Here is a 26,912-nt window from a genome sequence, read left to right on the forward strand (position 1 = left end):
GAAAGAAAAGAGAAAGGAAAAAAGAAAGAGAGAGGGGGAAAGATGGGAAGGAAGGAGAAGGCAGTGTGAATTTTCTCGAGCCGGAGGCTAGCCGGGGACTGTCCCCCCCGTACGCCGTCTCCCCTCCCTGGGCCGGAGAGCACCTCTCCCGCCCGCGGTCCCCGCCCGGGACGCCGGAGCGGCGGCTTCTCAGGGCCATTGTGGTGGGGCGAGGATGGAGGCAGTGCCCGCTCCGGCTCCTCTCCCAAGAGTTGGGGAGAGGTGCTCTCCCAAACTCCGGAGCTCAGCTGCTTAGCGGCTACGGGCAGACCCTGCCGCAGTCCCCCTTCCCTCTACTCTTGGGCTTTTCCTCTCTCCTTTCATTTTCTTTCCACGATTTTCTATCACATTGTTAATTACAGTTGCTCGCGAACCCCTCCCTCCCTCACCCCGCGGCATGTCCCCCATGCAACGCGTCCTCTCCCGTTATTTTCGGATGAGGGTTGAAGGGATTCAGAGAGAAAAAGAGAAAGGGAAAGAAATGTAGGGAGAGGGAGGGAGAGAGAAAGAAAATATTTTGTGTCCCGCGGCCGGTGTTCGTTTGCAGACAGACCCTCTCTCTCCTCAGCTTTCGATCTTTAAAGGAAAAATCCTCCAGTTAAAAAAAAAAAAAATCTAACAGACTCGCACGGTTCCGTCTTCCCCCTCGACCCCCAGTCTAATTCGGGGAGAATTTAAAATGCTCCGTTTTCCTCTGTTCTCCCTTTCCAGGCAAAAACCCGCTCTGTCTCGGATAGGACTGCTAGGATCGCTTTTTTCCCGATCTTTCTCCATTTCGAGAAATAACTTGGGGAGAAAATAAGCATGCACCTGCTAAGCACGGGCAGGAGGAACGGAGTGACGGGAATAAAGGGAAACACCTCCTTTGGGGACTCGGCAAGACAGGCGGTTGTGAGCCGCCTGCACCTGGGGTGGTCTGCATTAGAGACGGGAGCAGTTCGCCTTTGCCCGGGGAGATGCACACTCGCAGGCGGTGCGGCTTCGCTGGCGCTGCTACCTGGGTGTCTCTATCTCCGGAATATCCAGCTGATATAGCTGTGGAGTTCACACTGTATTAAAGCTTTCCTTTCACACAACCCTAACCTCCTGTATCTTCCTCGCCAGGAGATCTTAGTTCGTTTTGCAGTTTGCTGAAAAATGATCTGTTTGTATTTTCGCTGAGGTTTTTTTCTCCCCTGCTTCTGACACTGACTTATTGGCTCTGAACTTAGTGGAAACTCTCATTGCCCTGCGATCGATCCAAGTCCTTTCGCACAAATAGAGTTTTTTCCATCTCCCCCACCCCTTCAGTAACACCTCCACGTATCCCCTCCCAGCCGCCTCGGCCAGGGCGCCGGCTGGCTTCCCCGTCCCTTCCCCGGTGAGCCGGGTTTAGTTGTTGCATTCTTTTGTTAGTCTTTCTTAAAACGTATTTAGGGTTTCCGAGGGGAAGGGGGGGATATTTATCTTTCCCCACTAAAACCCGCGGGTATATGCTGCTGTGTGTTTTCTTCATTTGTTCAGAAGCCCTTCTGCACATGTTGCCTCTAAAGTTACAAGACAGCAATTTCCTCGGCAACTCCACGATAAATAATTCAAAGCACCCTTTATAACTCGCATTACAAAGTATTAAAAGGCAACAGATGCAAAAAAGATTAAAAAATTAATAATTCAAATTATTGCAGCCCGGATAATTTTCACACGAGTTTGTTTTGCTCTGCCCTGTGCTTTTCTAAGGTAATTCCTATCAGAGCAGTAAGATATTTACGCGTATTTAGCTGCGTGTGAGTGCCGGCGTCCGTGCATGCACGTACCCGGCCAGCCGTACCGCTTTCCTACGGATCGTGTTTTGCTGTTTCTGCGTGTGTGTGTGTCAGGAGCCCGCGCCCCTGTGTATTTTAATTGGTTACTAATATCTAGGTCTGTAGAACTAGAAATACATTTTAGGGAACAAATCAAATGGTGATTTTTCTTTCTTTCTTTCTTTCTTTCTTTTTTTTTTTTAAATCGGAAGCCAGAATTGTTCACGAATCTCATTGGAGTTTTTTAAAAATCAGAGACGGCGAAATGCCTCTTTCGGCTGCCTGCACGTTCCGGATCGTACCGGAGGCAGAATTACTGCCATCGCGCCTGAAAGCAGGTCGCACCGCTGAAAACTAAAAATAACGTCTAATGCACGGACTGTTTTCTCCCAAAGGTCTTCGAAAATCAAACCCTACATTTTAAGCAATGTATCCTGGAAATCACTGATTTAGAAACAGGAAGACAGTTACCGACATCCACCTTGGGGGATCTGATCACGGGTTTGTGTTTCTGCGCCTTCCTTCTCACGGCGAAATCGGGATTTTTTTAAACTTCAAGCCTTTCCATTTTATATCTTTTCGGTTTGTTTTTATGCGGCGGGCAGGGCGTGTCCTCAAAAGTTTCGGTGTCAAAAGTTACAAATTGCTCTTAATTATTCATTTCCTGACTCAAGATGCTCTCAGCCTCGGCTTTCTATTTGTATTTCTTTCTTTAATTTAAATCTCGGAATTATTTTCCCTCCGTGCGGTGAAATTAAAATCCCTGAAAATGCCTTGTTGCAGTCCCTGGCAAAGGGGTCTTTCCGCTTTCCTTCGTCCCCCTCTTATAGAGGCGTTCTTTAAAGTGAAAATACATCACGAACGCACTTTCCTCTGTGCCAGGAATGCATTTAAAATGCACACCGGGGATCTGGTAAATAAACCAGGAGGGACCGTGACTTCTTGGGAGCCTCCGAAGCCGCCAGATCTCCTCCCCATACAATTGTCCTATTTTTCCCGCAGTCCAACCTTTCGCCAAACCGAACCAAAACGAAGCACGGAACAGCCGCCGACCAACCCGCCATTAATTTGAAACTGGCGTCTCCCCTCTCTCTGCCACTGAAATCCGAAATCAAAGCAAACGGCAACAGATCGCGGGGGAAACCGTGGGTGTAGAGCCACGCAGGGCTGCGGGAAGCCCCGGCCCGGCGGGGCAGGGACAGGGAAGGGGTCCGGCCCGGGAGGCCGACACGAGTCGCGATGAACTCGTGCGGTCCGCGGGGCGACGGGGAAAGTGCCTTCGCGGAGGAAAGACCTGGTTCGGGGGGTGTGTGTTTTCTTTCGCACACGCACGGCACGCAGCCCCCTGCCCCCCCCCGGGCTGGGGGTCCTGGCCCCCGCCCCGCCGCCGGCGCGGAGCCCTGCTCCCCCCGGGCCCGGGGCTGCCCGGGACCCTCGCTCTGCCGCCGGGGCCGGCGGTGCCCGTCCTGCCTTTTGGACGCCTCTCTAAGCCCGGGTTCGGCCAGGGGAGGAGAGGCTGGCGGTGAAAGGATGGACCTGGAGGAGGATCAGGTGAGGAAGAATGGTTGGGGAAGGAGGAATGGAGGGATGAGAAAGAGGGAGAGCAGCGGAAGGAGCCGGGCTCCAGTACTCACGGTGCATTGCTGAGAAGGGGTCTGCCTTGCAGTGCATATCCATGGGGAGGCAAAGGAAGGGGAAGAAATCGGCTGAAGCCGCCGTGTCGCCTCTAAAACTCAACTTCAAGACTTAGGGGAGAAAAAAAAATAACAAAAAAACAAACCAAAACAAAAAAAAAAACACACAAGGAGAGGAGAGGAGGGGAGCGGCGGGATGCGCTGGCCCCCCTGCCCGGCGGAGCGGGGAGCGAAGTACTTTCCGGGGGGCGGGAGGGCTGCGCCGGCTCTGGGGGGCCGGGGCGGCGGGGCCGGCGGAGTCAGCAGAGTCCGTGGGAGCGAGGGGCTGGCGGCGCCGGGGGGCAGGTGGGTGTCATGGCTGGGAGGGCTCAGAGCATCCCCGGCGGCGGGGAGGGGGTGCCGGAGCGAGGTGCGGCCGGCGGCCAGGCGGCAGAAGGCGCAGGAGGACGCGGCTCTCCCTCCTCCTCCTCCTCCTCCTCCTCCCGCGGTCCGGGGCTAGTTCATTTAAGTTCAAAGCGGAGTAGCAATCCCCGGGAAAGCTGCGAGCGGCGGGCGGGCGCGCCCCCTCCTCTCGGCCGGGCGGAGGATCCGGCGCCCGGCGGACTTTCGCCCGAGGTGGGAAGTGCTTGCGAGGAGCCGGGGCCGGAGACTGGAGCCTCCGCTCCCGGTGTGTGTCTCTCTAAAAGCCGCAGCGCCCTCAGCCCCCCGCCCGCCTCCCCGGAGATGGATGACTTGTCAGACAAAGGCAATAGATTCCGACACTCTCTGATTCGCCAGCGCGCCGAGCCGAGCGCGGCCAGGAGAGGAGAGGAGAGGAGAGGGGAGAGGAGAGGAGAGAGGAGAGGAGAGGAGAGGAGGGCCGGGCCGGCGGCGCTCGGCGCGGGGGGGCCGCCGCCTTCGGGACCCGGCGGCGGGGGAGCCCCGGCCGCGCGCGCCGGAGCGCCCCGGGCCACGCGTGTGCGGGGCGGCGGCGCCCCTGCCCGGCCCGCGGGAAGGGACTTGAGCCCCGCTTTGTTGTCACTTGCGGCTCTGGATCCCCAACTCCCTTATTTGACACAGGCAGGCACGCACGGCTCGGTAGTTTCGTCTCCCTTCTCACGCCCCGCTCTTTTTTTACCGGAGACTTTACTCGGGGTGAAACGGGAGAGGGGGATTCGATACACGTGAAGGCTTCCGTGGTGTGCGGCTTGGAGTGGGAGGCGGACGGGGAGAGAAGGGGAGAAAGGAGGTGAGGGAGAGAGAGAAAGGGAAGGGGGAAGGGGGGGGGAGAGAGAGAGAAGAGAGAGATCGAAAGACGTAAAGAAGAAAAAGAAAGAAAAATAAATGGGAGCTAGTGAGACCGAGAGAAAGAGAGAGAGAAAGAGAGAAAGGGAGAAAGAGGGAAAGAGAGAAAGAAAGAAAAAGAAGGCGCTTCTTGCGCCTCTTTGAACCAATAGCTTGGGCCCATTTCAGTCATTGCGAAGTTTCCCCTCACGCGCATTTGGGAAAATAACAGCAAATGCAGCTTCCCACTTCCCACATCTCTGCTGCTTTTTTCTTTTTTTAATGCTAGAGTGGGATTTAAGAATTATTTCACAAATAAGTCTACGGCTAAAACAGACGTGGCTTTGACCTAGCAGAGCAGCAGGGAGCAAGGAGAAACGCCTTCTTAGGGTAAAAAGACAAGGTGGAAATTGCTGTGAGCTCAATTTCGATTTTCAGACTGCGAGTTTGTCATCACCTGAAATGTACTTTCTTCTCCTCCTCTTTTCCTCCTTCATCCTTCCCCGTCCCTCTGCTTATTTATCACGAAACAGCCCCTTTGTTTTCTAACTGGTTTAAGTAAGGAATCTCTGAGAGATCTTTATGAAATATTTTCCACTGTCTCATAAATCATTTTGGCACTTCAGCTGATGTTTTATCTTTCTCTCCCCACACTCCCCTCTCTCTTCCCCTTGTGTGCAAAAAGGATGATTTGAAAAAAAATAATTTTTTTGGTTTTGACACCACCGACGGTTAAATGTAACGTAAGGCAGCGCTCAGCTCCCGGGCTGCGCTGCGGAGAGGCGCGGCGGGCACAGCCGGAACGCAAGCGCCAGCCCCTGCCAGCCCCCCCACGCAGGGTGAATTTTCCACGGGAGTGGGGGCTCTCCGCTGCCCGGTCAGGAGCGGCGTTCGCTGCCCACCGGCCGGAGAAGGCGCCTCTCCGCCCCGCCCGGGGAACTCCCGCCGGGCGCCAAGTTTGCGGGCGGCCGCTGCGCCCCGCGGGCAGCCCCAGCCGCCGGGCCGGGCCGGGCCGGGCCGGGCCGGGGTGCCCCCCTCGCCGCCGCGGCACCCGGCTCTGCCCCGCCGGCCGCAGCTCGCCCACCCGCGCCCGGCCCACGGGGCCCGCCGCCCACCCGCGGGCTCCCTTTATCAGCCGCTCCCCCCCCCGACCCCGGCAGCCGGGTCCACGGCCCGCGGCGGGGCCGCCCCCCGCGCGGGGGGCGGAGGGGGCGGCCGGGCGGCGGCGACCGGGCGCAGGTGCGGGGCGGCGGCGGCGCTCCCCGCCGCGGCCCCTAGATGGCGCCCTCCGGTCGGCTTGGCGGCGCGGCGGGCGCGGGGAAGGGGCGGCGGCGGCGGCGGCGGCGGCGGCGGCGGGCGCGGGCCGGCAGCGGGGCCGCCGCGATCCCCGGCCCCGGCCCCGGCCCCGGCCCCGGCCCCGCGCACGCACCTGCCGGCGGGGCGGCGCGGGCCCGGTGGCTATTAACACCCCCCAGCAACAACATCTCCTCTTCGCGGCGGGCTGGGAGCGCGCCGACCGCCGCTGCCGTTAACCCCTCCGCCGCCCAGCTGCCCCCGCGCTGTCTGTGGCTGGAAACGGCCCTTTTATCACTCTCCCTCCGCCGAGCGGTCTAGGTCGCTTCTCGTCTTCCAGCAGCTCCCCCTCCCTCCCTCCCTTCCACCCCAACCAGCCCCGATCGCCCCGCGCCCTTCGGGCCGGGCTCGGGCATACCGCCGAGCCCGAAGGCAGAGGCCGGGAGGGGAGGGTAGGAGCCCCCAGCAATGCCGGGTAGAAGGGTGCATCCTCCGGCGCTGTATCTGCCTCACCTAACCGCCCCATCCCCCGGGCCTCTGCTTTCAGAGAACTTCCTCATCGCCTCCCGCCCTGTGCCGTCGTTAACACTTGGGGAGTTCATTTTGTCTCTCACAGAGATGCTCTGGGCCGTTATAACTGTTGATTGTACGGTGAGGGGATAACAGCTTGGTGGTGGGCCGGGGCGGGGGGGAGCCGGCGGACCCCAGATCTCCTCCCGAGAATGTATTTTGCCGTAGTTTCCTTACTCCGTGTTGCTGTTTCCCCATCTCAGTCAGGAGAAAGGCAGGAATAAGAGACTCGAGAAATACACAACGTGAGCGCTCTGCGAGACGAAGCCTGAGTCCCACAGCGCGGAGGTAACCCGTGTAAACGGGGGAGCCCCGAGCCTGGTAGAACAAGACCGCTTTCTCGGGAAAGAAAGGGAAGGAAGAAGAGGAAAGGAAAGGAAAGGGGAAAGGAAAGGAAAGGGGAAAGGAAAGGAAAGAGGAAAGGAAAGGAAAGGAAAGGAAAGGAAAGGAAAGGAAAGGAAAGGAAAGGAAAGGAAAGGAAAGGAAAGGAAAGGAAAGGAAAGGAAAGGAAAGAGGAAAGGAAAGGAAAGGGGAAAGGAAAGGAAAGGAAAGGAAAGGAAAGGAAAGGAAAGGAAAGGAAAGGAAAGGAAAGGAAAGGAAAGGAAAGGAAAGGAAAGGAAAGGAAAGGAAAGGAGGAAGGAAAAAGAAAAGGAAGAAGAAAAGAAAAGAGAAAAGAAAAGAGAAACGAAGAGAAAAGAAGAAGGAAAAAGGTCCCCGCTCGCTGTCCCCTTCCCCCACCACACATACCACAATATCACCTGGTGCCCCTTCCCACACCAGACTTCCTGGAAGAATTGCTTTGTCAACATTTAAATCCACCGAACAATTTCTCTCTGCCCAGATTAAAAATACCGGCCTGTCCCCGCGGCCCCGGGCACGGCCGTGTGCCCTGCGGGACCGGGCGAGGCCGAGACCCCGGGCCTCTTCCCACTCCCACGGCTCCGCACGCATCTCCACAACCTATTCCCACTTCACCAGCCCTGGGTGCTTTTTTCCCTGTCCCCCTTTAAATGAACGTTTCCGCCTCTATTTTTCTCTTTTCTTTTCTTTTCTTTTCTTTTCTTTTCTTTTCTTTTCTTTTCTTTTCTTTTCTTTTCTTTTCTTTTCTTTTCTTTTCTTTTTTTTTCTTCTTCTCTTCTCTTCTCTTCTCTTCTCTTCTCTTCTCTTCTCTTCTCTTCTCTTCTCTTCTCTTCTCTCTTTCTCTTTCTCTTTCTCTTTCTCTTTCTCTTCTTTTTCTTTCCTTCCTCCCCCCCTTCTTTTATTTCTTTTACTCTTTCTCAAAGAGGATCTGAGGATCTCCCCCTTCTTCGCTAACCCAGCCCCCCCCCCCCAAGCTAGAAACATTTACACTTCAAAAGAGGCGCCCGCCTCCCTGCGGAAATTTCAAGAAAAATAAACTTTTGGGGGGAGTTGCGGCGACAGCTATCTTTCGATCTGCTTCATCGGCCGGCTTTCTCCCGCTGATCAAGCCGAAATCTTCTCCATTGATCCTATTTCCCACCCCCGGCCCCAACAGACATCTCCGCGAGGGCCCTGTCGGCTCCCCTCCGAAGTCTTTTCAGTCCTCCCGTGCTGCCTTGGCTTCGCCAACTTGCCGAGCTCGCCTCGTCCCCGGGACGCGGGTTAAACAAACGCCGTTCTCGGCAGCCGCCGCCGCTCCTCCGCTGCCGGCCGGGGAAGGGCGCTCCGCCCGGGAACAATAGGGGTCGGGCGGCGGGGGGAGCCCCTCGGAAAAGTCAGGCCTGGAGCAAAATCGTTGTGTCTGCCATCGCCGTTGTTTCCAGAGCCAGGACGTGCGGCCCACCTTGGCTCCCGGTTTTCTGCGGGTCGTCTGTCGCCGATTACGCTGGAAGCCGGTGAAACGCGACCTGTGGCTAGCGGGACGGCGTGCTGCGGGGGCAGAAGTTTTGTATTTATACCACCTCGAGATGCCGCCGACTCCTCGGCTCAACACAGCGCCTGTCTTCTTCCCCTTCCCAAGTGTGCGAGCGCTTTCAGCCTAAATGTTGGTAGTTTGGAGGTGGTTTAGCTCTACCCTCCATACTCTCCAGCACCGTCGTATTTACGAATTTACAGGATAAATCTGCGCTGACCGCCTATATGTATTTTTCTGACCTGCGACAACTAATTTAACCTCGCGTGGGAAGGTCGGGGGCGAAATTCTTGGCTGTGAAACGATAAAGAAAAAAAAAAAGAAGCCCAGGGATGTGAGCGTTTGAGGGAAGGAGTCAGCGTGTTTGAGTGTGAGAGGGGTCTTCAAGGAAGGGGGCGCTTTGAGAAAACCTTCCCGGGCGACTTTTGGGGTGCTTTGTCTGAGGACGGAGTGATTTCTGGCCTGAGGAGACCTCCCGCTCCCTCTCCCCGGCCAGCACGCAGGGGAAGGGGGTGTCCAGACCAGGGATCACTCCTTCGCCATAGGGGTGCTGGGGGTCTGATCTTCCCCGGGGGAGGAGCGGGCGATGGGGCAGGGCCGAGGTGCCGGGCAGCAGCATGGAGATGTGGGAGCGGGATCAAAGCTGCCTGGGAGGTTTTCCCCGGGCCGGGCAGGGCGAGGGGAGGCCGAGAGGGCCCTGCCGCCCCTCCCCGCCCCCCCAGCCGCTCTGCCCAGGAGAGCCGATGTTGCTCGTGGTGGCCGAGCTTAACAAATAAACGCAAAGTTAGGTTTTAAACGAACAATTAATAAGAAAGAGAGCGCGAAAAGAATAAAAGACCCCCATCCTTCCCCTCCCCCTGTGTCTCCGAGCCCCTCTCCCCCTCTCCCTCTCTCTCTCCCCCTCTAAGCACCTCTGGTCACGTTGGAGGATGAGTTTTTGGAGAGCTTCTGGTACAATATGGAGCACCACGGGCTGCAATTTCACACTCCACAGCACATTCCCCCTAAAGCTACTTTCTTTTTTTCCCATCTAAGACCCCCTCATGTCTCCCCCTCTCTCTTTCTCTCGCTCTTTTGTGAGCCATGGGTGGGTTGCATGTCTGGGGGACGCCGGGGCCGCGAGGAGGCCGGCGGACGGGCCCTGCCAGCGGGGCGGGTGCGTGTGTGCGCCGGGGGGGCCGCGCTCCCCCCCCGCCCTGCCTGCTGCTGGCTTTTCCCTTCTCTGCATTTGTTTGCCCTGAATGGTAATAGCCCACGTGTGCTGCTCTTTATTCAGTCACCGACACTTTAACCTCTCCTCTTTACAAGAGAGCGTTTGCCACAAAAACGAGACAAGCCGGAGACCTTTTACAGCCTCATTGAGGGGGGAAAGGAAAAAAAAAAAAAAAGAAAGAAAGAAAGAAAGAAAGAGGGGGGGAAAAAGCCAACAATGTGAAGAGACACTTCTGCAACAAAGCCGCCTCTTAGCGCACCGGGCCGGCCGGAGCTGGGGCGAGTCTCCAAGCCTCCCGGGCCACAGACATATGGGGACGGGGACAGCCTCGGCGCTGACCGCCCGAGCCTGCCCCCTCCCTCCCCGAGCAGGTAGGCAGGGAGCGGGCACACGGCGCCCGGCGCCGGGCTTGGGCCTCGGTCCATCCCCCCGCCCCCGAGCCTCGCAGCCGGCCCCGGGCTGGGGGAGCCCCCGCCGCAAGCGGGGACCCCGGACCCCGGCTCCCAGCGGGGCGGCCTCCACGGGCCGGCATCGCCCGCTCGCCACAAAACCCCTGCCAGGTATCTCTCCTTTTGTCTGTCCCCCGGTCCCGGAGCCCCTCCGCTCCTCTGCCGGCTCATTTCTTTGGCCCCGAGCGGCGGAGCGGGGGTGGGGGGTGAGGGCGGGGGGGGGGGGTGGGGTCCGTGCCGCTCCTCTGACCCAAAGGAGCTGGCCCAGATGTGAACCCTCCTGCCCCTCTCGTGATGGGAGGCTGTGGCACCGGCGAGGCCCAGCTGCCTCTTCCCTTTGCCCCGGGCTGCCGCTGGGGTAGAGGCGTGGGAGCCCCCCTCTGCTGCCTCCTCCCCCCACGCTGGAGATGTCTTTTTTTTGTCCTCCTCTAATTTCTCCATAAAACTCCCGATGAGTGAATTAGACGCTTATTAAAGTCTCCTTTTAATCAGCAGTAATGGGAGACCCTCCCTCCCTCCCTCTCTCTGCCCGTCCAAGGTTAGTTTGCCTCCGGGCCATTTGCAAATGTTAGGATTTACAGTTATCACACGCAAAAACATTTATATAACCCCTAACTATAATACACCCATAAAAACGGGGAGGGAGCGAAAACTGCTGCGGATCAGCGAAAAACCCTATGGCTTGCCCATTAAAGTCCCCGGAAAGGGTAATTCCAGCAGTCAGAGGGGCCAAAGTGTGGTAATGACTGCCTGGGATTCACATCTCCAAAAATGATCGCACAAAGGGACCTGCCGGGGAGAGGGGCGGCCGCTGCGCTCCGCTCCCTCCGCAGGGCCGCCGGGGGAAGTTGGGAGCAGACTTCTTCGCACATGCATTAGAAAGTGATAGATATCCCTCGAGACTTTATTTCTTCTTTCCTTCTTTCTCTCCTTCTCTCTCTCCCTCCCTCCCCCCCTTCCCTATTTCTTTCCCTCTTTCTTTCCGTCTCTCTCTCTTTTCCTTCCTTTCCTTTTCTTTCTTTCTCCTTCTTTCTTTCCTGCTTCTTTCCTTCTTTCCTTCTCTCTTTTCTTCTTTCTTTCCTTCTTTCCTTCTTTCCTTCTTTCCTTCTCTCTTTTCTTCTTTCTTTCCTTCTTTCCTTCTTTCTTTCTTTCTTTCTTTCTTTCTTTCTTTCTTTCTTTCTTTCTTTCTTTCTTTCTTTCTTTCTTTCTTTCTTTCTTTCTTTCTTTCTTTCTTTCTTTCTTTCTTTCTTTCTTTCTTTCTTTCTTTCTTTTTCTTTCTTTCTCTCTTTCTCTCTTTCTCTCTTTCTCTCTTTCTCCCTTTCTCTCTTTGTCCCTTCCTTTCTTTCTCCCTTTCCCTCCCTTCCCTCTCCCCTTCCCGTCTTCTTTTCCTCCCCAGCCAAGCTGAGCCCGGACAATTTCTCCACACACACAAATCCACCTCCCCAGAGAAAGTTGCCCCGGTCGCGTTTCTGGCAGCGCTTCCCAAGCCCCGTTGTGAGCCCTGCCTCTGCCCCCGCTTCCCTCCGCCACGGACGGCTCTCCGGTCCGAGGGGATGCGCCGGGAGCTGGGTCGGGGAAGGCAGGCTCGTTTCCACCGCTAAACAAAGGCTGGAAACGCACCAACAAAGGACCTGGCGCGGCCCCTCCGCCCGGTGCGAGAGCCGCAGGTGAGGGCTGGGGCTTGCCCGGCCGGGCGCGGGGGGTCCTGCTGCGAAGCAGTGCTCGAATCGGCGGGGGGGAAGGCGGGGGTCTGCGGGGCTTAAGGAGAAACTGGCCGTAAGTTGGTGGGGAAACTTTCCCCCCCGCCCCCGCTCCCCTCTTTCTGGGAAAGCCGGGAAACCGGGCGATTTCAGTTCTCTCTCCGCCTGTCCCCTTCGCGCAGGGGGGGCTCGCTCCTTCCCTTCCCCTGACTGGGGGGGGAAGTTCGCGAAAGCCCAAGTTCGGCGCCTAATTAAAAAGGGTGGCAGGAAGAGTCATTCCTCTTTAACATCAGCTGTTAATGGCCTCGGAGTTCAGTGCATCTGAGGAGGAAGACACAGAGCGAGAGGCAGGGGGATGGAGTGTGCGGGGAACCGGCGGGGCTGAAAGAAGGGGGGTCTCTAAGCGTGGTGGAGGAAGAGAAGGAGAGAATAAAAGAAGGAGAGAAAGGGAGAATTTTAACTTAAAAAGAGGAGCCGGAAGGTGGAGGGGGCGGGGAAGGACTGAACTGTGAGCCGACACCAAATCTCCCCTCCAGCTCCCCTGGCTGCCTCAGCTGGGCAGGCTCGGGAGAGGAACGGAGTCAGGGAGCAACTGTGCGGGCGAGGGAGAGCGGCGCGCAGCAGAGGCGAGAGGGCGAGCGGATCCGGGATGGAGGGATGGAGCTCTTCCGAGCCGCGGAGCGCTTTACCTAGCTGCCTGTCTTGCCTTCTCCTCTCTCGCACCCTGATCCCTTCCCTCCTTCCTCTCCTCTCTGAGGTTTGCAAACCAAACGTCACCAATCAATACGAACCCCGGCTCTGTGGGTGCGTGTGTGCGTGTGTGTGCGTGTGTGAGCGCGTTTGTTGATCCCGACCTGCTGGACTTCAAAAATCTGCCGCTTCCGACTCCCTCCCAGCCTGTAAGTTCAGAATTACAACCTTCTACATCTATGCAAACTTTTATTTATCGGAGAATTCCTTTCTCTGGGAGAAAGAGAAATTGTCACCATGTGGTCGGCTAATTTCTGACACGCGGGGCTTTACCCCTCCCCCAGCGTGGGGAAAAAATATCTCCCGTGGACTTCTTTGAACTGTGCACAATCCATAACTTTGGCAATGTATATACAGTGTTGTTTCCGCAAGGCAGTTTTCCAGGGTTAGGGGAGGTGGTTGCATTCTGCTAAATGGATCCTTTGTGGTGAGTGCAGATTTATGCCCAGTTTTGATTTATAATTAAATTAGCTTCTAATTTGCAATATGTGTGTCTGTGTTTAAAATGTATCTAATCTGTGAAATTGAGGACGGGGGCACTTTAAATGAAAATCTACCTTTCGCCTCAAGGGTTTCTTTATGAAGGGGTAGCCGGGAGGGCAGCGTGCAGCAGGAAAGCGGGGCTGTAATTTCCATTAGGAGATGTCAATCAATCCTTCTTTTCAATACATCAATTAATAAATCCGATTGGTGCTGCGGGCTGCTCCCCCCCGGCACTCTTTCTGGCCGGATGGGGAAGCGTGAGGGGAAGGCAAACTTTGGCAGGGAAGTCCCCGCAGGCAGCGCCCCCCCCCCCCCCCCCCCGCCCGCCGGCCTTGCGCTGGGCTCCGGGGCCGGCTCCCGCCCCGGCAGCCCGGGCCCGGCCCGGCCCGGCGCTGGGGGCGGCAGGCGGAGCCGGCGGGTCTCTCCCCGTCGGCTCTCGGGGTCTGGCAGAGCTAAATTAGCACAACCCGGTGAGACACGGTCGATTTTTTCGCCCCCACAGAGACACGGCGCGGCGGTGGGGGTGTGCACACGCGGTTAGAGCCGGGCCTGGGACCCCCCGTCTTAGCTGATTTATATTTAGGCTTCACTTATTTAAACGACGACGCCCCCCCCTCCCCCCGCACTCCGTCCCACCCCACGCAGCTCTAACCCGGGCAATAAACATCATCGTTTTGTTCGGTTGTTTTCCAGCGGAATCGCAGCACCGAGCTTTCATTTTTCACAATTAAAAAGGGGCCGGGGTGGTAGGGAACTCCTCCAGCCTGACAGCTCGTCCTAGCCCTCTCTGCTGTTAGCGTGCGCTCCGCACCTACAAATCAGCGGGGAAGCGGGGGGGGGAAAGGGTCTTTCCTTATTACTGTTATTTTTTTTTAAGGGGCAAACGCAGGAATTCCGTGGCCTCTCTCTGATTTAGCAATGACACCAGTTCTCCTTTCTTTTGAAGTGGCTCCGGTAGCTCAGAAGCGTACCCCGGCGGTGGGTAGGCGGGTGGCTGTGGGAAGCCCGAGGAAAGCCCGGCGCGGGGATGCCCGGTGCCCGCCTGGGGAAGGCTGGCCCAGCGGGGACAGGCAGGTATGTGGAGGGGGCCGGCGTTGGGACAGGGCGGCACCGAGGTCCTCCCGTTGGGTCTCTGCCCTTAGAGCTTCACAGGGTCAGAAAAACCCGACAAACAAAACGAATCCAATGTGTCGCCTCTCCCTGCCAGCGCACACGGGGTATTTTATAGAAATCCGGCTAAAGAAACGCGTGACTTTTCTGAAACCCCGACCGGCGTAAAAAAGACGCTTAGAGGGAGGGAGAGCATCCTCAAACTGCTCCGTAGCCATCATCATCATCAAGCCTGTCCGTTTGATTTAAAAACGGCACGATAGGGAACACGCTGTCACTGAACGCTGTCTCCCCAGCTTCCCTTCTTTTTTTTTTTTTTTTTTACCCCCCCAGCCATACGGCTTTTTACCCTCAGATTTGCGGGCTGCTGTTGTCGGTTTGAGTTGCTCGGCACAAACGTCTTTTGCGCGTCTCCAGCGAGCGGAGTAACGCTGGGCAAACACAGGGCTGCGAGTGGGAGCCCGGGCAGTCTGGGTTTGCAGGGCTGAACTTCGGGAAGGAAAGAAGTGAGAAGAAGAGAGAGAGATTGAGAGAGAGTCTCCCAGGCAGCTTGATCCCATTAGCTCCGTCCTTGGGTTGCATATTTATACGGTCTAGGAGGTGAACAGATGGACTATCAATTTAATTCCATCTTCAACACCATCAGAGATTGATTTTCTACTCGCTTTTAATTTTGCCATAATTAATTAGATCATTACAACTGTTTTCTATTGATCTCCCTATTTAAACCTCAGATGCAAAGGGACTTCGGCAGATCCTTTAAAAACACAGAAGGGAAAAGGAATAGAGGGGGTTGCAAACTTTCTGAAGGTTTTTTCAGTTTCGACTTAGAGGATTTTCGGTGCGGAACAGCGAAAAAAAGCCGCTGTGGCCTTTTATTTTAGGAGGCCTTTCCCGTTGCCTTTATATTTTTCCTTTGTGTTTCGGTGAATCTTTGTCATATTTATATATATAACGTACAACATATAATAGATTTAATTGGTTCGATTATGAAAATACACGCTCGCACGTGTACGCGCGTGTGTGTATGCATCTATACACACATACAACGTGTTTAGTATTAAGATTCACCGAGGTGGTGCACATACATTTATCTACGGGGAATCTATCGACAGAAAAGAGATGCGGTTTTCTGAAGGGCGGGTGTTTTCATTTGCCTCCCGTACGTGCCTCTCTGTTTGTGCACCGGAATCACTCTCTAGACGGGGGATACTTCACCCTGCGACTCCACCAGAAATGACAAAAGAAAGCCGGAGCTGCACGCCCCGGTTCCCAACGCCCGCCGGAGCCTTTCTTTCCAAGCCTCCCCTTCAGCAAACGGTTGGCAGCCGGGGCAGCAGCACGGCTCTGTGCCGACGGTCGGCGAGGTTTGCATTTTAAACCTCCATTTGGGTTTCCGTCCCTTTTCCCCCCCCAAATCCCTAAATTAAAAGCTCCGTTTATATACGTAGTTTGAGGGAACCGAACCGCGTAATCGTGCTTTTACCGCGAGCGGCAGCGCCGGGGAAAACCTCTCCTCTCCGGCGGGGTTTGTTTGAAGCTTTGTTTGCAAATCATAAAACTGACGACGGGGAAAGGGGGTGGGGGGGTGGGGGTGGGGGGTGTGCGATCCGGAGACCCGTCCGTCGGCGGGGCAGGTCTGGGGGGGGAGCGGAGTGGCGGCCCCCCGCCCCAGCCCCGCGCGGGGGCGATGCTGCCCCGGCCCCGGCCCCCGCCCGCCGCAGCCCCGCTCTCGGGGCGCAGCTGCTCCGCGCCCCGGCCCCGGCCCCGCAGAGGCGCGGGCAGCGCAGGTCCAGAAGCAAAAGAGCCACCGCAGCGAGCGGAGTGTCACGGGGTGGGGAGAGAGCGTAGGCGATGCCCTGAACTTTCTGCGGGCGGGAGGAAACTCCGGGCTGGGGCAAGTCGCCAAAGCCGGAGTGTAAAATAGGCCGGGGGCTGAGAGCGGGTGGCGGGGGCTTGCACGGCCGGCCGGGGCGCCGGGGGAGCGGCGAGGCAGAGCGGCCGGGGCCGCTGGCGGCCGGGCCGGGCGGGGCGGGGAGGGGACGGGGCTCGGCCCGGCTCTCGCTCGCGTCTGGAGGCTCCGCTGCGGGTCCTTGCAAAGCTCTCACGGTAAACACGGGGGGAACCCAGCCCTTCGAGGGGGGCTGGAGCGGGCACCCGTTAGGAAAGGGGGGGGGGAGGGCATTTAGCAGGTGAGATGGCAAGTGTTAGAGGGGAATCTGGCGAGGCACGGAGGGTGTGTGTGGAGGAGAGCAGAGGCAGGCTGCCTCCTGCCAAAGGAGGGAGTTGGGGGTGACGGTCTCATCCCTCCCTGCTGAATATTCAGCGCCCCCCCTCCCCCCCCGCCTTACCTGCTCTCCCTGAGCTCTGAGCCATGGCTCCTCTGCCTAATGGCCCGTCTCCCTGGGACGGCTGCAAACCAGTAGATCCGCCGCGGCCTTTTCTTCGCTTCTCTCCTCCCCGCTTGGGTGTCTTGCTTTCCCCCGCTGACTTTCGAGATCTAGGCGCAACCACCCAAAACTAAACGGTTTAGATAACAACGCACACACACACGCACACGCACACACCCCAGAGCACCACCACTACCAAAAAAAAAAAAAAAATAGCCAGCCACAGAGAAAGAAACGCCGCTCTACTGAGCCGGGACAGGCTAAAAGGAGGGGAAAATAAATAACAATCAAAGCAAATGCAGCGCTGCTGCTTATAAAAGTGGAGGGGGACTCACCTGCTCCAGTGTAGCAGGGCTGTGCAGCCGGGGAGGAAAGGGGCTGGGGGGGGGGGGGGGGGGGGTCCCGGGGGGGGGGGGGGGGGTCCCGCGGGGGGGCAGCGCCTGGACTTTGGATCTGCCTCCCCTTGCCCCCCTCCCGCAAACTGGCTACCTGTAGGGAAGTCTTGTTGCAACAGCAGATTAATTTGTTGTCTTATTACCATAAAAATGTGCTCGGAGAGGGGGACGCGGGACAGAGGTGGAACTTCCTCCAAGTTGAAAAGGGAGGCGGTGGGCTCTGGCTGCGGGGGGAGCGGGCCGGGGCCGGGGCACAGGGGGGACCCGTGCGGTGGCGCAGCCCGCCCCGGGGCTGGCCGCGCTCGGCTCAGGGGCCCGGGCAGCCTCCAGGTGGGGCGGCGGGGGCCGGGGCCGGGGCCGGGGCCGGGCACTCCGCCGTTTACTCTGGAGGCGGCGGAAGGCAGTCCTGTGAAGTCTGCCCCTGTGAGCGCCTGGCTTTGTGCTGCTGGGGGATTATCTATCTGCCCGTCCATCCGTCCATCCATTTATCTGTCCGCTCGTCTCTCCCTTGCTCCTACGGCCGCGTTTTGGTAAAGGCTTCGCGACTGAAAATAAATAATAAATAAAACAAAGCTCCAAAGAAAAGAAGAAAAATCCCCAGTGCTAAAGACATCACTGAGCGAATATTTTTCTTTCTCTGTTTCTACCCCCCCTCTTCCATCTCCCCATTGATTGAAAGTCTCTCTCAGTTCCAACAAGGAGTCCCAGGAAAAATGAACCATTCTGCTATCGATTCTTCATTAAAATTACATTTCTGCATTTGCTAAATTGGTTTTAAAAAGCTTCCCCTGTTATTATTGTCTTGTCGGAGCCGGCGGTGCTGGGCAAACAGTATTTAAAAGCTTGGGACCTCTCCAAGATTAGGCTGTTGGGGGTTTTGTGTGTGCGTGTGTTTCTTTTTCTAAAGTGTTTAGGAAAACGCTAACAGCGCGGACTGGCGAAAGGCATGCCCCAGACAAGCGGATCATTGTAAAAATAAGGAAGGTGGAGGGAGCGCTTTCCTTCATAACACTTAAAAATCATCGATTGTGGCTTCAAGCAAGGGGAAAAAAGTTTCATTTTAAATATTAAAATGGGACGCCTAAAGTCAATAATGGCAGCAATGAGTATTTTTCCTAAGCCGTCGTCTCCAGCCCGGTCTGCAGCAGCCCCCAGGTCTGTCTGGAGCGGTTCCTCACCTCGCTGCAGCCTGAGCCCTGCTCGCAGCCGCACGCTCCTGCCGCTCTGAAACGTGCTTCCACGGAGGGATGTTTGAATAAGTCCAGCTAACCCTCGCACACGCACCGGATTCCTCCGACCTAGCCCCAACAAACCCCACGGAATCCCCCTCCTCCCTCCCCAAACCGGTGTGGGAAAAACCCAGGAGGGACTCTGGGAGATTTACTTTGAATTCTGCAAATCTCTCTCGAAAGAGCAGGGAAGCAGAAATGTCTTCCTGATGTGTTTATCCCCTAATCAGTTCATTAGTTATAAACAACATGACATTAGAAGTTAGGAGGCAGTTGATATTAATTTTTATTTAACTAGTTGATGTTTAATCCGTCACGCCAGGCTGCTTAGAGAGAGCTGCCTGACACAAACCAGTTAGAACTTCATACACCGCGATCATCGTCCGGGCACCGGGACAAACAAACGGCGGCGGGGGGGCGAGGGGCAGAGAGACGGAGGGGAAGGGGGCGAGGGGGAGAGGGTAAAACCTGGGGAAGAGGGAAAAGCGGCAAAGGAGGCTGGAAAATTCCTCCCTCCCCGGGATAAAGAGAGAGGAAGGGGGAAAAAAGAGAAAGATGTGACTCGGCGGGGGGGTGTGGGGGGGAGGAGTACGAAAAATATCGCCGGAGGCTGAGCCGAGCGGGCCGGGAGGCGAAGGTGCCCGTGCCAGGCACCCCTGCGGGGCGGGGGGACGGCCGGCCGGGCGGCCCGGGGGCGAGGGGCGGGCTGGGCAACCGGGCCGGGGCTGCCCGGGGCCGCCCGAGGGTCCCGCCCGGCCGGGGGGGGGGGGGGGGGGGGGGCGGCAGGGGCGGCGTGGGGCTACGCGCCGCCGGGCAGAGCGGGGGTCGCCGCCGAGCGAGTCCTCCTCTTAATTAAAAGAGGCACCGGTTAATTAGAACGGGTCTGGCCGAGGGAGCACCGCAACACACGGCGGGGCCGGGATAGACGGGGACCGGGCTTCTCCCGGCTTTCCGGGGTGTAACAGTTCCCCTTGGTGTCGAACTGCGACCCTGAACCAAAGAGCACACGTGCTGCTGCAAATAAGAGGAGTGAACGATTAAGGACGGAAGACTGGCGGGTACCCTTACGGGCACACGTCTCTCCCTGCCTCCAAGCCGTGCTGAAGTATCACCTAACTCGAGTCTAGAATTACAGACTTCCCTGCTGTAACCTCTCGTTTCTCCCCTTCCAGCAGGCTGGTACCCTACAAGTGGGTACAGGGTACCCGTTTGGCTACGCACCATCCTTATAGACGTGAATCTCTGCTCTTTGCCCACCGACCCTGCCAGCACGTAGAGACACCCCCCCCCCCGCGCCTTTTCTCCCGAGGCGACCACCGTGCATTATCCCAACACCTCCCTCTCCTTCTCCCCCCGTGTGAGCGCTCCCGTGCCCCCTCCGTGTGCCCTTTCACTCGGCACTGTTCAGAATGCATTAATGTGAGCTGTTATAATTATATCCGCATGTATTTCACAATTAAAGCATTTCTCGGCGAACCAGGAAAACCCTCGGCGATAGCCCGGTGCGTTGCTTGCCCTGGACGCTTGTTCCTCCGTGCGGCTGTAGCCGTGCGGCTGGGAGCACAGAGAAAGTGTTCCTGCCAACGACCCATATTTTAATATCAATTTCCATATTAATCAATCACCCCATCTATCTGCTGGATAAAGGAAATAGTTCGCATTCCGAAGAAAATTGCCTGCTTTCCTGCAGTTAATAGTTAACTCCGGAATAGAAAGTTCCCAGGGAAATGCGGAGGCAGAGGGAGAGCGGCTCTGCGGGCTCCCAGCGAGCACCGGCCGCCTCTTCCCCCGGCCGCGGGAGCGCGGCTGCTCGTAACCCCCCCCCGGGGAAAATCTCCCGGCTCCTCCGCTGCGGGCTCGGGGCTGCGGCTGCCCGCGCATTTTAGGAAAGAAACCGGGGCTGAGTGTTTTAAGGAATAAACTCCTGATGGGGATGTGGGATGCAGGAGGGGGGCAGACTCTTTCCCCGTAGACCGAGGCATAAAGTGACTGCAACAGGTAATAGGGCAGGCACCAGCGACACGGGGAGCAGGGGGGCTTTTCAGTGGCGAGGGGAAATGCACGCTGCTTGCCTGCGTGGCTTGAGAGCATCGTAAGGAAATGGGTGCCTCTCCCTTTGTCTGGCGTCTCCTCTCCCTTTCTCTGAGGCAGGGTGTGCTCCGAAGGGCAGGGGGGATATTAAGGAGGGGACCTGCTGAGGAACCTGCGAGGGAGATGCAGGGGCAGAGGCGAGGCTCGACCCCGGCCGGGGGGCTGCGGCGCTCGGAGGCCGCTCCCTGGGGTCCGCCCGGCCGGCGGCTGAGCCCGGGGCAGACCCGGCCCCTTTCCGAGAGTTTCGGGGTGACCTCAGAGGTGCGGCGATGTCCGTGTCGCTGCCGCTGTGCCCCGCACGGTTGCCTTAGTGCTGGGCTGGCCGCCCGGTGCCTTTCGGCCGTGACGGTGGTGCTGGGGAGGACGCAGGGAAAGGGGAGAGGAGCAGAGGACGGAGTGGGCCTCCGCTCCGGCTCGGGACTCTCTGTAGAGGCTGTGGGATGAGCAGGAACACTTTGAGCCACCAAAGTTGGAGGGATGCTGCTGGCACGGGGAGAGGCTGCCCTTCTGGGGGCTGGGCGGGTGGCAGAGCGGTGGAGTGGGAAGGGGTTTGCGAGAGGTGCGGGGTGGGGGTGAGTGCCCGGGGAGGCGGTGGGTTAGGGCTGCCGCGGGATGGGACCCCTCCCGCCTGCCCGCGGGACGCGCCCGCAGGGGCTCCCGCTGCCTTCGGGTGTCTCCGGCGGGGTATCGGGGTGCTGGCGGGGAGGACGGACGGGTGGGAGCCGGCGGGGCTGCGGCAGGCGACGCGGGTACCGCGGCCTTGGCGTGAAGTTGCCGGCCGGGACCGGGGCCGGGACGTGGCGCGGGGAGGAGCGGGCTGGGCGGGCGGGCGTCCCGGCGCCGCCCCGGGGCACCGAGCCCGGCCGGCTGCGGGAAGCCGAGTCCCCGGCCGCGATCAGGCCGGGAGCTCCAGTACTGGCCCTGAGGGAGCCGGGGGGCGCCGCGCCCCCGCCGGCCCGGGGCTCCCGGCGCCCCCGCAGCGGGGCGGCCCCGGGCCCCGTTCCCCGGCGGGGCGGCCGGGCCGCGCGTCCCGCCAGAGGGGGCAGTGCAGATCGGCGGTGCCGGGCCCCGCTCCGGCCCCCGCCGGGCACGGGGCGCCGGCCTCGGCCCGGGCAGGGGAGGGGGCTTCTGCCCCGGCCCCGGCGGGGGACGGGGAGCTTTAACCCCTCGCTGCGCTGTGGTGAGGCTCAGATTCAAGAGCGCTTCCCGAAATGTCTCCACCCTCCCGTCCCGTCCCGTCGCGTCCCGTCCCCCCCGGCCGGAGGAGGCGGCTGGTAAAACCGGGCGAAGTCTGCCGGGCTCCGGGCTACCGGCCCCCTCTCCGCGGGGCCAACTCGGGGCGGGCGGGCGGGACCGCTCTCCCGGGGTTTGGGGAGATGTCGGTGTGACCGGTTCTTCCTTCCCCAGGTAGCTCAACGCGAGTTTCTAGCCCAAGGAGGGGGACCCGGACAGCCTGGGCTAGCAGGGGCTGCCCCAGGGCTCGGGGAGTGTGGGGAGTCGCTGCGTGGATTAGGGGAGGAATGAGGGAGAGGGACACACAGGCGGGGGGCACCCGCTTGCCGTTGCCAGAGCTGAAGAAGAGGAAGGGAAAACTGGAAGATCATGTAAAAAAACCCGAGAGGCTGGAGACATAGAGCGCGCCCTGTATTAATGTGCAAAAGAAGGGGAAATAAAAGAAGGATGGAAGTAAGTGAGAAGATGGGAATCAGGATGGATGGATAGACAGAGAGGCAGACATTGATTTTTACTAATATTGGAGAAAAAAGGGCTGAATAAAAGAAGGGGACGTTTAATTTGAAGATGAAAGGAGGAGGGATGGATAAATAGAACAGACGTAAAATTTTCATGCGAAGAATGGAAAATATGAGAAAGGGAAAATGAGGGGAAAAAACCCTTTTAGTGTTTGTGGACAGAAGGAAGGGAGTGAGGGGGCAGAGGAAGAGAAAGGATAAGAGAGGAAAGGAGAGGGGAGAAGAGAGAAGAGAGAAGAGAGAAGAGAGAAGAGAGAAGAGAGAAAAGGGAAGAGAAGAGAAGAGAGAAAAGAAGAGAAGAGAAGAGAAGAGAAGAGAAGAGAAGAGAAGAGAAGAGAAGAGAAGAGAAGAAGTAGAGAGAAGAGAAAAGAGGGTTTTAAGAGCCGTCAAACAGTTGGTAGACATCAGAATTAGAACAGAAAAGTAGAAACAGTTATGGCAGCCCGCGCCGAGGCGGTTTTCCCATTGGCATTTTATGGAGCTCCTAAATCTCAGCTTAACACGGTTTTGAGCTCTAAGAATTATTTCCCCCGCACTTTTCTTTTCAGGTTGACTTCCAGTTCCCATCGCGGGGCTCCGGGTCCCTCGGAGCAGGGGGACAGGCGCGGCCCCGGCGCTCCGCACGCCGCCCCCGAGAGCAAGTGCCTCCCGCCGGGCCGGCGGGCAGCGGCCGCTCGCCCCTCCGCGCCCGGGGGGGACGCGGAGCTCCCGGCCCTCCCGCCCCGGCGTCCCTCGGCAGCCCGGGGGTGCCGCGGGGTAGCAGCGGGAGCGGCTCCCGGCGGCCCCGCAGGCGCCGGTGTGGGCCGGCGGGCAGAAGCAACAGTTCCCCGGCACGTCGAGGGAGGGGAAGGACCTGCTCTTCCCCCCGGGGCACGGCTGTCCCAGGGGTGTGTGGGGGGGAAAGCCGGCCCCGCGGCGGGGCAGCGGCACGGCCAGGCCGCCTAGCTCCGCAGCTCTTGCCGGGCGGGGGGGGGGGGGCCCGAGGGTTGGGGGACGGCTACGGGAACAACAAAAGAAAGACCCCCAAGGTGCGGAGGAGTGAGGAAACGAAGTGGCTCTCCCTTCCCAGGCAGCCCGTCCTTACACGCCGCCCCCACGTCGGTGGAAAACTCCAAACCTCGGTGGAAAACTCCAATACCCCGGGCATTAATAATGACGAGAGGAACAATAATGACAACAATGATAATGCGTTTCCGTATATTAAAACCTAGGAAATAAGCGTCTTCCTACACCCGCTGCCTCCCCGGTCCCCGGATCTCTGGGACGCGCTGAGTTTTCAGAGTGTTTCGGGGGCTGGGGTGGGTTTGGGAGAGGAATACTGACGGGAGGAGTGAAAGCCGGGGGAGATGTAACTCGTGTGCCTTTCACCTTATCCCGGGAACGCAACCATTGTCCTTGTGACAAGAATCTCTGTTATGGTCTGGGAGCTGCAGAGAAAAGGGAAGTTTGCAGGTCTGTCTCCTAACTCCGCTGCGGCCAGCTCCCCCCCCCTCCCCCGCCTCCCCCCAGCCTGCCCCGCCGCCCCCGGCAGCCCCCGGGCTCTGAACCAGTTGATATAAAAGTGTATGCGAGGGAGATAAAAGTTCCAGTCTTTCATGAGGGGAGAAGGCTGCAGGGGCAGAAGCAAGTTAATTTCCAGCCGATTTCTCATTACTCTTCTTAACGCCTATAAGGGAGAGAAAATTAGGCACACAGCACACGTTTTGGCCACTTCATAAAAAATGCAGATTTGAGAGATGATGTGAAATGTGCCCTCGAGTCAATGATTAAAGATAGCTGACTACGGTGGTTTTTTTTTCCTATTTGGAGTTGAGATGAGAAATGCCCCCGAGCTCTGCAGGTCCAGGAAGGGTCCTTTAATACCTGATAAATTGGCCCAAGAACTCCTGCCCCCCCCCCCCCCCCCCCGCCCTGCCCCCTCCACCGTCCCACACCGCCGGCCGTCAGGGGAGAGCTGCAATCCGCTGCTTTTCGTCCGGCGATCAATAGGAAACGCTCTCGGGGGATTATTTCCCGAGCGGTCCTTGTGTGCGTGGACGCGGCCGGCCGCGGCACTCCAGGGGGTGCGGGAGGAGGGCTGCGGCCGCTCCTGCCTTGTCCCACTCGTGTCAGTCATTTTCCCTCCCCACCGTCCCCTTAGGTTGTCAACTTTGCCTCCGAGCCGGCCGAGGGCCGGAGGTTCAACAGCGTTAAAGGTCTGCACTTAAAAATAATTGCGGGAGGAGGCGGCCGGCCTGGAAACGGGCATATTCACGTTTATTTGGGAAGCGGAGAAAGTCGCGGAGGGCTGATGGCAACGGGCGGCTCTGGCAGCCGCCGCCTTCCCCCCCCCGCCCCGTTGCCAGGAGTTGTGTCTTCCCGCAAGTTTCCTGAGAAAGTTTTGTCATCGACGAATGTCTCACGTAAAGTGTGTGTGTGTGGGGAGGGCACCCGCCGCCCCCCGCCACGGCCACTCGTAAGCGGACAAAGAAGCGTTTGCCGAGCCCTGCCAGGGAGAGGTTTAAAGGCACAATGGAGGAAAACTGTCGGGAAGAGCCCAGACCTGTCCCTTTTCCCTGCCTGGCATCGGGGGGTGCAAAACGCCCGGGCTGCTGGCTTCCAGGGCTGGGATCGCCGGGGGAAACGGGAGCCGTGAATGTTGAGGGAGGGGCGAAGGAGAACTGTCCCCTCCAAAAAAGCGCTTCAATTTCTGACTTTCTCGAACGCATCCTTCCCTGCGGCCCCCGCCGCAAACTTCGGAGGAAAGAAAAATAGAAGGGGAAGGAAAGATAAGAGGAGAGGGGGAAAAATAAAATCAAAGCTTTCCAGCCCGCTGGAAGAAGAAATGTGTATTTCTTTTCTCTAAACACTCCTAATTTTTCAACCCAATTGAAAATAATAAAATGTATAAAGAAAGCAGGGATGCAGTTTTCCAGAGCTCAGCTGCTGAATAACTCCTCATCAGCCGCACCGATTTCTTTGATTAATCCCGAGGTCTGAAGCAGAAGCAGTTCCAGTGTGATACCTTACACGCCAAGCTGCTTCTGCTTCTCTACTTTGTTAGACTCGTTTATGCGCAATTTTTTTTTAACAATAATTTCAACTCCTTTCCCCCTTAGTAAATCCATTTTTTTTTTTTTTTTTGAAGCGGTACCTGCTTTCTAATTGCCCTGAATAAACGCCTTTTCCCCATCTCCGGCTTCCTGAACCCCTCAGCACCCCGGTGGGAAGGAGGTCGCGGGCACCAGGCGGGGGGACGGGACCACCCCGGCTTCTGGCAATTTCCCCCCGCTCCGTAGTCAGGAACTTATAATTGTAATTTCGTGTGCGAAACGGCGCAGACCGACGTTCGCTCTCTTAATGGGACTTAACGTAACTGTACACGACCCTTTATGCAACTACATACCTAACGAGTTCTCTTATTGCCAGACGTATGGCCAATTCTCAGATTCCCTGCGTAACTGTGGGCATATATGTTATATTCCCAACTACGCGCGTATGCCCGAAATACATTCGCCTGCGGAGAGGAATACGTGGCAATATATACGAAATGTATAGTATAAACCCGAATCTCTCTATCAAAATGAAGAGACTTTAATTTCTATATATTTTATTGCATATAACCGTTCCTTTTGGAGAGAGCTAGGGAACATTTAATGTGTGGAGAGATCCACCTGTGCAGAGATTTGAAAGGGAACGCTCCCGTGTGCTTGCATCGCCTGTGTTTATGCACATATATCATATGTATCTCTCTCTCTCCCCTCTCGTGCGTGTATAAAATATCAACGTGATGCTTTAGAAAAGCTGTGAGCTCTGCACAGTTCTTTACCCTTTTGCCAGATGATGCTGTTGTTTATAAAATCACACTTCTCTGCGAGGCGGTTTGCACCCTCCACGCCGATTTACACTATCGAGACATTTATCCAGCTTGCTTTTCTCCCTGAATTACCCGGCTCGGAGTCAGCCAGGAGCACCGAATTCCTGCCTTTCCGATAAACGGACAATATCGTCTGCTCCTTTCAGGGCGAGAGACAAATAGCTCGGGCAGACGGGAGCGAAGCCGGGGGCCGCTCGGCGGCTGCCCCGCAGGGAGCGGAGCGGGGCCGGTCCCCCCCTTTGCCGGGCGCGGGGGCAGCGGCCGAGCCTCCCCCCGCGTTTCTCCCCGCGGTTCCCCGCCGCGGGTGGGTGAGATGCGGCCGCGGGTGGGAGAGGCGCCGGGGAAGGCTGGGGCTGGAGCCGGGCTTTCCCCCGGCGAGGGGGGATCCGCGCAGCCCGCCGAGGGTGCGTGTGCCTCCGCGCCTCATCTGCCTCCCGCTCCCCCCGGGTGTGCGTGTGTGCGATTTTCCTGGGCTGGCTTTGGGCTGCTTCGCAGGAGGCGCTAATTAGAGTGTAACTGCCAGGTCATTGATTTCATGTTACCAGAGTTGTTGTTGTTGGTTTGTGTGTTGTGGGGTTTTTTTTTTGGTTTTGTTGGGGTTTTTTTTTTTTTTGACATGAAATACCAGCCCAGATCAGAGGCAGCAGGAGCTGAGTTGAGGATGGTCTCCTATGAGATCCCCCCAACGCACAAAACCCAATTAACCTAATACACGCACGCTGCTGGCTTGGGAGTTCCAACCTCCGGACCCGGGGACCTGTCTGTTTTCCCTTTGTTGCTTTGTTGTAAGTCTCCTTCTGAAGCCGAGATCTGAATGTGGGGAGCATTATCGATGACTTTTAAATAATAACAAAGGGGGAAAATAAAAATAATTAGCCCCGCCTCTTCCAGTTTCAATTACTCTAATTAAAAACCCGAAAGGCAATTCCTAGGCAATATCTAATAATAGAATTAGCAATCGGATCCATCATTTCACACGGGGATTTACTTGCAGGGGTACTGCGCGAGCTCTATTAATAATAATAAAAAATCCTGCTAACCC

At 57.6% G+C, this 26,912-nt stretch overlaps 1 protein-coding gene across 9 annotated transcripts in view; it reads right to left on the reverse strand.

Annotated features, from left to right (window-relative positions):
• Positions 1–16,773, reverse strand: part of PAX2 (paired box 2) — a 98,290-nt gene extending 81,517 nt beyond the window's left edge. For 5 of the 9 annotated variants that reach the window (XM_076338621.1, XM_076338620.1, XM_076338629.1 and 2 more), the window contains exon 1: positions 3,455–4,271. In XM_076338621.1, coding sequence (XP_076194736.1) covers positions 3,455–3,497 — 43 coding nt within the window. In that variant the 5' untranslated portion in view covers positions 3,498–4,271. Of the gene's footprint in view, positions 1–3,454; positions 4,273–16,509 lie in introns of those variants that run through there. The other 4 variants (XM_076338624.1, XM_076338626.1, XM_076338625.1 and 1 more) reach the window with 2 other exon arrangements.
• Between the last annotated feature and the right edge of the window lie 10,139 nt (positions 16,774–26,912).

Source organism: Aptenodytes patagonicus, chromosome 5, assembly GCF_965638725.1.
Source record: "Aptenodytes patagonicus chromosome 5, bAptPat1.pri.cur, whole genome shotgun sequence".
Taxonomy (NCBI): Eukaryota; Metazoa; Chordata; class Aves; order Sphenisciformes; family Spheniscidae; genus Aptenodytes; species Aptenodytes patagonicus.